Source organism: Polypterus senegalus, chromosome 16 (genome assembly GCF_016835505.1).
Source record: "Polypterus senegalus isolate Bchr_013 chromosome 16, ASM1683550v1, whole genome shotgun sequence".
NCBI classification, from domain to species: Eukaryota; Metazoa; Chordata; class Cladistia; order Polypteriformes; family Polypteridae; genus Polypterus; species Polypterus senegalus.
In genome coordinates, this window is record NC_053169.1 from 41,742,790 (window position 1) to 41,757,741 (window position 14,952).

General features: G+C 42.1%; 1 protein-coding gene across 2 annotated transcripts in view; it reads right to left on the reverse strand.

Annotated features, from left to right (window-relative positions):
• ttc7a (tetratricopeptide repeat domain 7A) overlaps window positions 1–14,952 on the reverse strand; it is a 450,183-nt gene that overhangs the window by 373,381 nt on the left and 61,850 nt on the right. For both annotated transcript variants that reach the window (XM_039737925.1, XM_039737924.1), the window contains exon 4: window positions 4,730–4,860. In XM_039737925.1, the coding sequence (XP_039593859.1) occupies window positions 4,730–4,860 (131 nt within the window). The remainder of the gene's footprint in view (window positions 1–4,729; window positions 4,861–14,952) is intronic.

Consider the following 14,952-nt stretch of genomic DNA (forward strand, 5'->3'; position numbering starts at 1 on the left):
CCTAACTGGTAAAGATTGTCGCCAAGTTGTAATTCGGCAAGTTGTTTCTTCGCCGAATTGTCTTTCGCCAACTTGTCTTTTTGCTGGGTTGTCTTTCGCAGAGTTGTCTTTTCGTCAAGTTGACTGTCACCCAGTTGCCACTGAACCGGCTGTCGTGTAGCGCAGGCCAGGGGATTTGGGCGAGCGAAGTGAGCAAGGGGTAACCCCCTAGTTTTCAAATAAATGCAAAGGGAAAAACAAAAATGGCCAAATAGGAAAAACTATTGGCAAGTGGAGGAAAAACTACATCATACATCAGATGCACAGTCATACAGGATCAATTCAGAGGCGTCCATCAACCCAATCCACATAGGAAACAAAACTAACACAGAAGCAAAGGGAACTTGTGGATTCCACATAATGATGGAACTAAGAATCAAAGCGAGACCCTGAAGATGTGCTGCACCACTAGTTTCCCCCTTTTTATCCACTTGCCATTCAGAGTAACAAATGCATAAATGTCTCTTGTGCAAGGGTGAATCAAAAAGTAAAAACGCAATGGTGTGTGCCTTGCGGAGGGCTGGCGCCCTGCCCAGGGTTTGTTTCCTGCCTTGCGCCCTGTATTGGCTGGGATTGGCTCCAGCGGACCCCCGTGTCCCTGTAGTTAGGATATAGCGGGTTGGATAATGGATGGATGGATGAAAAACGCAATGGATATAAGTGGACGTAATACAACATGTTTGTGGTGGGTTATGGGTAGTTCAAATAGCCACAGCCTTTCTACCCATTCATAAAGTCTATATTGAGTCATGCTGTTTTCACTTCCATACTGAGCCAACATCCTTCAGTATATTTCAGCAGGTTTCACTGCCTCTCTACCCAAGAAATCTCACTATGGCACGTTGTCCAACAATGGTGCAATGCTGGAGCAGAGCGTCCATGTTTATTGGACCTTGACTTCAACCAGACTAAGGGCAGAGCTCTGGGCTATGCATGCTCAAACTACCCATAAGCCATTGCAAACATGTATTGCGTCAGCTTCTATCCATTTTTGGTCACCACATAATTTTCAAATTTCCTTTACTTTTTGATTGCCCTCATAAATAATGAATATACACTGTATATTGTAAAATTTGTACCAGGTGGACTAGTATCCTGACTGGGATGGAGAGCAAGACCTTATGGTTCCTATTCCCACAGTCTGGGAGAAGAAATATTGGCCGGACTAGGGAAAGTTGTCGACAGAAAGCCATTCAACCCCCCTGACATGACAGATAGCGGTGTTCCTCTGGCATGGCCTCAATTTGGACACCCACAGGGTTGCATGGGGGCATGCCTGTTGAGTTTCCTGGGTGCTGCCAGGGGGGGGCTACCACCGTGCGAAGCTGTGGCACCAAGAGGCTCCTGGGTCCAGCAAAAAAGAAGCCATCCCACCTCGATTTGAGAGTTGGGAGTCAAGATGAAGTGGAAAAGGCTGGCCTAGGAGAAGTGGAAGGAGTGAGGAAAAGAATTATACTGAGAAATTCTGTACAGGAAGAAGGAGCCTGTGAAGGTACTTATAAATAAAAATCACTTGCTTTAGATCTCAGGACTGTATTGGTGCCATTGTGTCTGGGGTTATGGGCTATGTGATGCCCTACAGTGGTCACAATATATATATATTCCTCTGGGAATATTTCTAATGTGGTCGAACAACACTAAATCACAATGGATTTCATTTGCCATTTTTGACCGATCAACAAGGAAAAACTCCTTAATGTCAAATTAGAAGCAGATCTCTACAAAGTCTTCTATATTAATAACAAGTACAGTATAAATCACAAAATATTTAAACATGCATTCATCTATCCCCTTTAATGTGGCACCCCTAAATCACGACTGGTGCAGCCATCTGGTCTTATAAGTCCCATAATTAGTTCAATGGAGTATCACCAGTCTGGGGCTTCAATCGATTGTAGTATAAACACACCTGAATGTGGAAGGCGCCACTTGTGGTGAGTCAGTATGGTAGCCTAACCTACAAGGTGAAGACAAAAGAACACTCCGTGCAACTCCACAAAAAGGTGACTGAAAAAAGTCAGGGTATGGAGACAAGAAAACAGACAAGTCACTGAATATCCTTTGGAGTCCAGATAAATCAGTCAATGAGAAATGGATGGCACAGATGTACATTTATCAAGGGCAGACTGTCCAGAAAAACTAGTGAGGAAGGCCACCGAAGGACCAATGAGGACTCTGAAGGGGTTTCAAGCTACAGCGGCTTAAATAGGAGATCCTCTAAAGACCACAACTGTGGCCCGGATGCTTTACCAGTCACAGCTTTATGAGAGAGTGGAAAAGAGAGCCACCATTAAAAAAAACGCCCATGATATCCCAGCTGGAGCTTATGAGAAAGCACATGAGAGACTGAAGTCATCTGGAAGAAGCTTCGATGGTCTGATGAAACCAAAATAGAACATTTGGCCATCAGACTAACTGCCATGTTTAAACATGTATTTTTTCATGTATGTATAATGTTCCCTTTTTGTTTTTCTTTTTAATAATTCTTTATCTGTCTTTTATTTCATACTGTTTCGATGTAAAGCACTTTGGTCAACTTCTAGTTCTTTTAATGTGCTATATAAATAAATAAAAACTAAATTAAAACTAAACACTGCTATCACACTATCAGAAACAAACTATGAAGCATGCTGGTGGCAGCATCGTGCTGATGGATGCTTCTCTGAAGTAGGCCCTCAAAGGCTTGTGAGGGTAGAAAGTAAAACGAAACAATTCTTATCCAGCAAGACAATGACCCCAAGCATAAAGCCAAAATGATACAAAAATGGATTAACAATGTCCTGGAGTCTGAGTCCAGATGTCAATCCAGTTTAGAAGGTGTGCCTGGACTGACAAACCTGACAAAGCCTGAGAAGATCCGCAAAAGAGAATGGAGGAAAATGGCAGTGCCCAGATGTGCAAAGCTGATAGAGAGACCTGTGTACACAGACCCCAGGCTGTCAGGGCTGCCACTGACAAATACTGCAACATGGTACAAGGGGGCAAATACTTATGCAACCCATTGCTTTGGATTTTATATTTGTAACTCATTTAACTCTTTCAGGGCTGATGTCGACTTTTGTCAAAAGGAGGAGTTGACGATGGTAATCAACTGTAAACTGCGACAAAACCAACTATTGTGTTTTAGTTGGAGTCTCGTTGCTAGAAGGAAAGTTAGCTTCGTTGGTTTTGACCGAGATTTCCTGCACTCCCATGAGTAGCAAGGCGCAAACGATGACAAAAATGGCCCTGACACCGGGCGAGAGATCAAAGCGGATGCATAAAGCAGAATACTCCAGGGACGACGTTGTGCCTATTCTCTCTGAACTGGACTATGACTTGTCGGACTCTGATTTTGATACAAGCAATCGAAGACGAATGCGAGGTTCCGGCTTCAGCTGATTGGTCCTCAGCTATTCATGGTACTGAACAGGTACAAGCCTATGGCACTGTTTGCCTGGGAGGACTGCCACTTAACTTTGATAAGCGGTAGAATCCAGATTGCAATGCACTGCGACCGTGACCGCTGCTGCTGCCCCAGCCACGTGAAGACAGCCTGGCAACAAGCCTGACGCACACTTTGGCAAACTGGCACCCACAGCATGCAGCAACAGACGTTTTATATTCATTTCTGTGTGAAGCCATTGCTTTTCAGAAAACTGTTTTCTGGAAAAAATATTCAGCCCTCAAAGAGTTAAACTACTTTGCAGAGATCTGATTTTACTTTAACATTTCTGTCGATCAGTGTCAAATAAGAAAAAAAATTAAACCCACAGTGATTCAATATTGTATAACAACAAGATGTGAAAACTACCAAGAGGGTGAACACTTTTTATAGGTCCTATATGTGTTACATTCAACATATGAAAGTGTATTCATTGCCTTTTTAGTACTGTATTACTGTCACTAGAGTGTGGGAGACATGCAAGTAAGAATTTCATTTTACTGTGCATACTAGACCATAAACTTCATCTTGATCCTGTTTCTATAATTCCTACGAAAGTGAGGTTCCACCTTGTGGGATTCATTTCCATTTCCATTATCTGAATGGACATTGCTTTAGCAGCCAGTCACAATCCAAAGACAGCTTTTCACATACAACAGTCTCAGAGCAGTACTGTCATGAACTAGAAGCCCTAAAGCACATTAGTTCCAAACACACTTCCAAAAATGCCCATCAACCTTTGGCTAGTTATGAAAGCAAACACGAGATCTTAATAAAATAAAATGTTTATTCTCACAACAATGTTCTATTACACTGTGAAGCTCCTAAGAGCACAAAAGGCATAAAGAAGTTGACAGCAACACATGGCAATCCAAGCAAACAAAATCTCAAGAAAGAGCTCAAGGCAGAGTCAAAGAAAAGAGTGCAGGTTTAAAATATCCAAAATCTCACAAGCACAAAAAAATCACAGTAACTCACCCAACACTACTACGCACATTCAAACTGAACTGCCAGGAACTGTGGAGGACCATCTGAATTTATATGGTGGAGTGCAGTTCCTGGCAGTGATTGGCACACGAGGAACATGGAAAAGGCAGCTTAAATACATAGACAAAATAAAAATAAAGAATGATACACATAATCAACATTAAAGAATGAACAAAGGAGACATTAAGCATGAATTAGAACCCAAGCCTGAGCAGGAACCCTGGCTGAGACATGACAAATACTTTGAGACAATCAATCACCCATCCCAGTGACTCGTACCTTCTCCAGCTCTTGCAGGTAGAGGAGAGCAGCATCACAGGCCTTCTCAAAACACAACAAAGACTCGGCCTTTCTCTCAGTCCGGCGCACCACAGAGGTCGTTGACAGCTGCTGACGTTCTAAAGAGAGACCTAGAAAAGATGTGACCCGCTATGTTGAGTTACTGAGCTGAACAATCAAACGAGTTTAAATATTTATGAAAAGTCCTTCATAAGAGACATATCTCAAAGTGAGGCAGCACAATATCAAGATGGCACAGGGGTGCCCGGACCAAGGGTTAGCAAGATCAAGACTCATGACTTGTCACATTCTGGATTAGAACCGCTGTCCTTGATATTAGATGCTAGGGCCTCTCTATTGCTGGAGTCTTGAATGTTCCTCATGCCAATACATATTGTACTTTATGTTTGTAATTTTGCCCTGACATCTCGTATTGGAGTAGAAAATCTTCAATTTTTGAACTGCAGACATCTTATATTAAATTTTTAGAATTTGGCTTAAATTGAACCAAGACAAATTGAATTTACAGGACTCTGAAAAGCAATTTGGCTACAGACACAATTCACATTTAAAGTATTTCTCTCTTCTACATTTTTCCTGCATTGTACTAGTAAATTATAACTTTAGCGCATCTGTTACAGTTGGTTTAAGTATAGACACCACAGAACCAGAAGCCGTTTTAATTCATTTTTAACCTGACAATGGAAAAATACTATGGACACCACAGAGCCAGAACCTGCTTCAATTAGCTTATAACCTGGGGAAGGGAAGAAGTACAAGGTGAGTAAAAAAAACGCAGGCTTTGAGCAGGGGTATTTATCACAAGTACAAGATAGTCAGTCAAATGTGCTGTAAAGGAAACAAGAGAGCAATGAAGAGGTTTGAGAGTTCCACCCCGTATATATTTTCAATGTTGGCTTTTTAGCTTTCTTTACCTTTTGACTTGTGTTTCTTGTACTCTGAATTTTGAATTTTAGATGACAGATTACTGGTTCAACATTTACGTTTGTTCCAGTGTTATTCATTTTTTTCAGTTCATTGTTCCTTCTTGTTATTTTTTTAATATCGAATGTTAAAAGTAGGGCGGTACGGTGGCGCAGTGGTAGCGCTGCTGCCTCATAGTTAGGAGACCTGGGTTCGCTTCCCGGGTCCTCCCTGCGTGGAGTTTGCATGTTCTCCCCGTGGGTTTCTCCGGGGTTTCCTCCCACAACCCAAAGACATGCAGGTTAGGTAGATTGGCGACTCTAGATTGGCCTTGGTATGTTTGTGTGTGTCCTGCGGTGGGTTGGCGCCCTGCCCAGGATTGGTTCCTGCCTTGTGCCCTGGGATTGGCTCCAGCAGACCCCTGTGTTCGGATTCAGAGGGGTAGGCAGTGGATGGATGGATGGATGTTAAAAGTATTCAAGTTGAGTAAGATGTTTGGTGGTTTTGGCCTCTCCATTTCGACAAAATCACCACATCTATGTGGTGATGCCCCTCACTAGAAAGACGGAATGGGGGACGTCACACATAAGCATCAGAGGGTCACCTTATCTGAGGTGAGCAATACCAGCTCGGGATGAGAGGGGGTGCTATTTCTAACGTTACTTGTCAGAGAAGACTTCTAATGAGGGCAACTGACTCCGAGCCTTAAAGTCAGAGGACTATAAATTCAAGGCGCTCCCAGAATATGGGGTCTCATTTGGATATGGACCGAGCACAGGATGGAGCTCTACCCCAGACCTGACAGATTAGCAAAGGCACATGTTTTTGTGCCATCGAGTGCTGTTTCTGTTTTAACTGGCACCATTATTAAAAGGGCAGACCCGGTTGATACCCCAACATTTATTTTTGATCTCGAGTCATACTTTGCTCCACCACAGGGGGTACATATTAATTACAGCTTGGCAAGACAAATGTGGGCTTGATTGAAATGGAATGGTCAGTGACTGATTACTTAATATCAGCAAGTAAGACTCAGGGAGCAATCCATCAAGGCTTTGCTTTCTACTCTTCTTACCATCAGTCTCATTTGCGAAGAAGAAAATGAAGAAGCTGAGCACATGTTCTCACGCACGCAAAAAGTCACACTTCCCATAGAGGTATCATAACAATGACACCATTGTGACTTAAAGCTGCTTTGAATAAGAGACGTCAGCTAAACAAACAAATGTGAGAAGTCGCAAAAACTTCATTTTCATTCATAACTCCACCATGAATAAAACTGGAGAAGCTATCCAGTCCAAACAAACAGACTTTTTCAAATACGTGTCTTAAAAAAGGGTTACAAGTTTGAGCATTAAAAGGCCACTGGACACCTTGTGCATATGTCAGTTCACAAAACTCTGCCATAAAGAATTGAATCACACAACCAAATAGTCATTAAGTTGCCTTAATTCAAGAAAAAGTGGAATAACCATTTTTTATGTGCAAAGATCAAAGACACTTCTTCAGTTCCAAAGTACTTGTGCCACCTCTTGTGTAACAGCAGGAGGCACAGCTGGAAATCACTTAAGTGGGACATTTTATCGAAGCCAGTATCACATTTTTCAGTGCAGCCAAAATAATCACAAAGCACAACAAAGGGCAGAGAAAAATCAGGATGTGTGATGACTTATTTGGATGCTCTATTTCCAATAACAGTTTTTACAAACAACACATTACGCCTTTCAGATATTCTCTTCAGTCTATTACTGGATGACCACCTCAGGCCTTACTCTGAGAAATTATCTTCCTTCTTGAAACTTCCTGCGCTTGAGCATTTGTAGTGTTTCAGTTGTCAATTTACTGACAAGATGACACAATTTAAGTCTGGCTTCTTCAAAAGTTGACATTTTTCATTTTGGCCCATAACTACAGTGCAAATTCAACGTCAGTAAATCACTTCTGAGCATGTGTAAGCGATGGCACACTTGGCACCACAAGTAGGGTTATTAGACCTGTGGTGGATTGCCGGCATTTTACTCCGGCCCTCACCCCCTGGCCGCTGGGAGGAGCTCTCCCGAGAGCATATACGGGCCCCGAATTCCAGCAGGGCCTCATGGACTATGTAGTTTTTATACACAGCCCTGCTGGATACCTTGGGGGCCACTGGGAGTCGCTGTCGGGAGGCCAATGGACTCATTTGGGCACCATGACCCGGAAGTTCGTCACAGGAAGAGCGACGGGCTTCCGGGGTGAAGAAAAGTACTGTTTACCCTGACCTGGAAGGAATAAGGACTTGTGGAACTGTTGGGCAGAAAGACTTCCGGGTCAGGAGGAATAAAAGGACTCTGGGAACTCCCAGACAACGAGCTGAGCTGGGTGGTAGGAGGGCAACGCGTCTGGGAGTGGAGGATTGTGATTATTATTGGTTATTTGTTGTTATTGTGATTTATGAATATAGTGGAGTGGAGGGTGCTTAGTGCACATTATTATAATAAATATAATTATTGGGGCAATTTTACCAGGTGTTTGGCGTGGTACCTGAGGGTTCAAGGGAGCACTACTGCCCCCTACTGCGACAGACCATTACATGTAACACACATGTGCAACATCAGCACCACACAGTGGATAGTCGCAGAACTTACTGAATGTAACTCATACAGTACCTATAAAAAGTATTATCCCCCTTGTAAGTTTTCACATTTCAATATTATACAATATTGAATAACATTGATCAACCAAAAAAGACTCTTTAATGTTCAAGTGAAACCAAATTGCTGTCAAGTCATCTAAATTATTACTAATATAAAACACAAAATAGCTGACTGCCCAAATATTCCCTTCATGTTAGTATTTACCAGATGGACCTTTGGTAGCCATGACACCCTTGAGTCTGTGCGCACAGGTCTCTCTCTCAGCTTTGCACATCTTAACGCTGTCTCTGCGCATGCGTGTCTGAGGATCACCATCTAAGCTTTTACCAAGTATGTAGTAGCAACTAGGGCCGGGCGAGGTGGGGGCGCTGCCACTTACAGTCGTGTCATGGTGTTCCTCCACAGCCTAGTGAAGGCAACTGACCCTGGCCCTTACAGTCCCAGGACTTTAAAAGAATGGCTGCCAAGAAGATGATCCAGACAGAGAACCTCCTTTAAGAGAACGTGCATCACAGGCAAAAGCCTGACGATCTAAGCCACTTTGTTAAGTGGCAGCTACTTTTGTTGTTATTTCTGTTATTTTATATATTGTTGAAAGCTACATTACTAAAAGGGAGGACTGTGATAGCACCCCAGACTGCTTGTTTTTTGTTGACCCTTCTTCCCTCGACCACCATAACTGCAATTAGCGTCTTATACAAGCTTTGTTCCTGACTTGTGTCCATGATTATGATTGTCATCGTCTCGAATTTGTTTTATATTTTTTACAACTTTTTCCTTAGTCTCTAAAAATAATGGAGATATCATTTTAGGGACTTTGATTGGAGACAGTTTTTTTTTTTTTGTCGTTTTATTTTTTTATTTTGGATGTTTTTGTAGACATCATTTTTGAGATAAATGTTCCTGAAGTGACAGTTTGTTTCTATTATGGGTGCCACTGTCTGTGATGCAGAATGACAGGCTGTTGCTTGGCAGAATGTCCAGGAGTGTGAGACATGTGACATAATTACCACAGTGGCATAAAGATTGGCATTGTACACTTCCTGACTATCCAACTTTGTGGATAAATCAAAACATAAACCTCTCACATTTCTATTGTTAAAGATCTGTGTGGTTAGGATTGTCTTCTGTTGTTCGAATTTGATTTTTATCTTGTGTTCGGCTTATGCTAATTGAAATATTCTGATTATGAATTCTTTTGCTACATTTCTCGATCGACAATTTTGTCTCATGTCCTGGCCATGGTTTGTTTGATTTCTGCCCTCAGGGTTACCACTCTGACTTGCTCTTACTATTGTTATCCATCACACTTTAAACGATATAGTCAGTACAGAGGAGCAAACTCAGCATCCCTGCAATGCTGTAATGGCTACTGACTAGCATCTGACTAAAACATCAGAAGACAGCAGATGACTTTACCTCCGAGTGAAGCCCTGCACAACTGACCCTGGCAGTTAGAGTGAAATACCCAAAACCCCCTGCCTAAGCTGACCATGAAACAGAAGGTGGTGAACAAGCTTGAGCACTCATGAAACCCCTGCAGTAATTGAGCATGTTGTGTCACTGAGTATTAATCAAGGTGGCATAATTCACACAACCACAGTCTCCCGGGATAGAGACAGCAAACCTTAAACTGAGAAACTTGTAATAAACATCATCTAAAGGTGTGTAGGTCCACATTTTTACTAAAACTTTATTTTCACATCCACTTCAGCTTCAGGAAGCCAAAGCCGGCACTGACTATGGAGCAGTGACTCCAAGCAGTGGTGTCCTATCTTGACGCTCCAGTTAACTGTCCTCAAGAGCAGGTGATGGTAGGTAGCTGTGTGGACTGCTCACTTGCCGTGTATCTCACATACAGTATGAGCCCTCTGTTCTTTCTTCACTATTCAGTATGACTTGATTTTTTATACACCATACTAGAATGGTGGTGGCCCAGGGATTTTCACGTAATTTAAAACATTTGATAGAAACATGAGGATATCCTTCAGTAAAATGAGTTAAAATTAATAGCTGATTTTCTGCCTGGGGACAAATAAAGTGATATCTAACAATATACCTATCGCTTTATTCACTGCCACTCTGGAATCTGCAAAGTGCCTAAAGGCTTACTGAATGTCACATACTTTGTCTTTTGTGATGTTGTGTTGTTTGGCAATGCTTTCAGAAAATAGCAATGAAAGTAGATCAGCCTGGGACCAGACCTGTAGCTGGTCTGGGGAGATCCTTGACATGAGACATACTATAACACATCCAGTAAAAACGCTGTGAGATTTGAGAGACATGACGTCTCTATCCTTGGAAGTGATTGGGGGAATGAGAGAATAATAGGAGTACATTGGGGAATGTTAATTGATAAACTAAGAGTTCTCCAAACCAAGAGATAGCGGAGAGAAGAAGTTCAGTGTTCCACATGGCGTGCACACAGGTCTTCTTTTAAAATGGATGATTCTCACAATATTGGTGTTATTTTTGTTCAAAATTAAACACGTATAAACTATTTAACAATGTGCACGTAATAGCAAGACACAGATCAATACTCGGAAATTGTCTTAGAAGTATTTCGTAAATTTTTAGAAGCTGATATTCTGGTAATTTAACCCCATTAGCCTCTATTGTAAAGTGCCATTGAGGCCAAGATATTTTTTTAAATGCCTCACAGTAAGGAGACCAGGGTTCGCTTCCCGGGTCCTCCCTGCGTGGAGTTTGCATGTTCCCCCCTTGTCTGCGTGGATTTCCTCCCACAGTCCAAAGACATGCATTGGCGATTTTAAATTGTCCCTAGTGTGTGCCTGGTGTGTGCCTGGTGTGTGTGTGCGCCCTGTGATTTGTTTCCTGCCTTGCACCCTGTGTTGGCTGGGATTGGCTCCAGCAGACCCCCATGACCCTGTGGTTAGGATAATGGATGGATAAATGGATGAATTTTTTTTTAATTTATAGAAAATGTTTAACTTTAGAGCACAATTTTGCACAGCAAATGCAAAAATACCGTGTTTGTAAGGAAATGACTTCGATTTGAAAAATATTGAACTTGAAACTCGAACTCTGTGAACCTATTACAGTAATTTTCTTTTATTTTTCAAAAAAAAAAAAGTTAATTGCTTTTTGAGAAGACCCAGTAACAGACTAACAGCAAGCTCACATTTTTTCCAAAACACAAATTTTACATGAATATGAGGAGGCCTTTAATGACCTCTTGGGCACAGCCATCAGTAGTGTGTCTGTCTGTGGAGAGAGTGGTTTACTTACCTTGACAGCGACTTTTATATCTCTGGTGACTCTACCTAAAAAATCAGTAGACAGACTGGAGAGCACTAGGGGGAAGTCATGTGGTCACTGGAAAGGGGTGTGTGGCGTTCCTGATGTTTCGGCAAAAGGACAAAGGTCCATGTGTTTAGAGTCCTGGTGCTCCCTGTCTTGCTATATGGTTGCGAGATATGGACGCTAAACAGTGACCTGAGATGAAGATTGGACTCCTTTGGTACTGTGTAGAGAATCCCTGAGTACTGCTGGTGTGACTTGAGCGGTTGCTCATCGAGTCCCAAATGAGTCCCACATTACCTGCATTGTGAGGGAGTGTCAGTTGCAGCACTACTACCATGTGACGTGATTCCCCGACGGTGATCCGGCTTGCAGGATCCTCATTGTTGAGGACCCTAGTGGCTGGACCAGGCCAAGGGGACTCCCACGTAACACCTGGTTGCAGCAGATAGAAGGTCATTTCCACGGGGTGGGACTGGACCACATGTCTGCCTGGGGGGGTTGCCAACCAGGATCCCAAGTTGTTTTGTCGTGTGGTGGGTGCGGAAACGCACTATACCAGTGCATGCTCTCCAACCTGACCTGACCTGATCTGGCAAAATGGAAAGATGAGGCATCACAGGTCTGAAAATTCCATGGCATGTGAACACAGCAGTAAAAACTCTAGTAGAGGAGTCACGTCTGACCCAGGGTTCCTCCCCTGGCTGCTCCTCAAATTGATGTTTTATGTCTCTTTTTTCATTTTTGATTCTTTGATTTATGTTGATTATGTTAATGTTACTTTTGTTGATGATATGCATCATTCTTTCGTAAGCTGCCTATATTATGTTCTATGTGTTTTGAAGATGGTCTGCCAAGAGTCACCAGGAACTGCCCTCTGTGCTATAAATCTTGAGGGTCTCCCACAGTTCCTGGCAGTTCATTTCAAATGCGCTTAGGAATGATGAGCTTACTGGTGTTTATGTGACTTATTGAACTTCTAGATTTTCGAACTTCTGCTCTGGATTTTGACGTTTCATTGAAAATCTGTATTGGGACTCATTTGCTTTGGATTGCCTTTGGTGTTAATGGCAACTCCTTTTTACCTTTTGTGTTCCTGAAGAGCCTCTTTATTACTAAAAACAGGTTTGTGAAGAATAAATCTTTTTATTTATCAAGATGCTGTGTTTGCCCTATTACTAGCTGGGAGTTGGTGATGACTGATGGGACTATACGCTTAGAGAGGCAAAGAGTTACACTGGCAGGAGGACAAGAAGCCAGCATGGTGGTTCAAGAGAGAGATACTGGAAATAAGAAAGGAGTGTACATCTGTGGTCTTCATGGGCAAGTAGGCCAGCTACTCCACCTGATAATTACAGGGTTTATCTTCAGTTACTCTATACTATTTTTACATTTTATTTATTTACCTACCCTTGTGTGTTTGGGTTTATCTGGTCTTTCTTTGTGTTAATTCTGGGCTTGAGATAGTTCTTGAGTGCCTCCTACAGGCCAAACACCTACATATCACATGATATTCAAAAGAAATCCCAGACTGATACTTAAAGACCTCTGACTCCATACATTCACACAGTTGGACAAGTGTTCAAATATACTGCACAGACAGACGTCCATGCTCTTCGTGACGTTTCTACACTCTGCTGATACCCACCTGTGACTCTGCCAACTGAAGCTTCTCATCTGTACTAACAGACAGGAAATGTGGGCACACTGAAACCCCAGCCAGAAATAGTCAAGCCAGATTGATTTGCTTTATCTTTGAATGCTTCCATTTTCAGACTGGTTGTTTTTTGAGTTATGTTTTGCTAACTGATTTATGCAATACAGTGAAATAACCATCCATCCATTTCCTAAACCCACCTTTCCAGAGCAATGACATTCAGGTCTTGTTAAAGACATAGTAGCAACAAACACACAGCCTCAGCCACTTCCCTCGTTTGTTAATATTTTGACCCACCAGACAGCTACATCCATGTGATAAGCAGCAGACTTGAGTTGACCAATAGACAGCAGTCATTCCATCAGGAGGCTTCTCCCTCTTTTTTTTTCCTCTAGTGGGAGCACCATGTCAACCTCACAGCTCCGGAGACCATAATTTGAATTCAGGGCAGAAACTGTCTGTGTGCATGGTCTTTCCTCAAGATTTCAATGTCACATTCACTGGTGACTCAGAATTGTTCCCGTTTCTTCTAACTGGTGATCAGTCTTGCAAGATCCCCCCCTGGACTAACCATGGCATATTGTAAGTTCAATACAACATCTTTGTTCTCCCATCAGAGCTTTTTCCAAGAATTAAGCTGCCAGTTTGATTCCTCCTTTTACTTCTTTCCCTCCCAGGATATTCAAATCTTAAAGATTCAGGTGTCTTTTCTATCACAAAAACCTCCATTGCATCTTATCTTATCATCTTCCACCCCATTATAAAGTCCTGGTTCTTGAATTTACTATAGCTTAATCAAATTTCCATAAAAACTCCTTTCAATCAATATATGGGTAACACATGTCAAGGAAGATGATCAAACAACGAGGTGATCTTCAAATATTTCCCAGTGCTCTAGGAATCCAGATTATCGACTCACTCAAAATTGTCCAAATCACACCACACTAACTATATGCATAAGGGGCTATCCCAATATTCACATCGTCAGTTCTGTTCAGCAGGCCCTCTCTGCAGAAGGATATGGCCCTTTGCCGTATATGTTTTTTCTTGATATTCATAACTGCTTATCTTTCTCTTTTCCCCGCACTCCTCAACTCCTTTTTCCTCTTGACTCTTCTGATCTCCCCAGAAGATTGTATTCTTCTTAGGCACCTTAACTGCTAAACACCTAAGTGTCTTTCTTGCAAGCTTTCTCTTCAGCAAATGTTGCTCATCCTTTTTATATTTAACACCCTTAAGCTCCATTTGATTGAGATTAGACTTTCATGAGGAGATGGGGTCAAGTAACAATGACCGGAGGACCTGTGTAGTTTTAGTCCTGTGTGAATCGCTCATGTCAGTAAATGTTCATGGATTGCACGTTCACATCTCAGCAAAGATTACAAAGCCTTCTACCTTCTTTAAAAAGTCAGTAAAAAAATAACCCCATGTTGGACTATTCCTGTATGCATAGACATGCGAATTGGACAAGACAAAAATTACAGAGGACCTCTGGCATTAAATATCTGATCTGGCAAGTGTGTCTTACAGGACAATGCTCAAGAAAGTGGAAATCATCTCAACTGATGACAGACATCCATTACATGTAAATCAAGAAGGGCAGTCGCTTTGAAAACCCGCACAAATTGCTCCAGAAATTCCTTTGTTCCTAGTGCAATACTACTTTTTAATAAGGAATATCGAGCATTAAGGTTTGAAATGTATCCTGTAACCACTTTTGCCTAAATACGCATTATCAAACTGCCTTA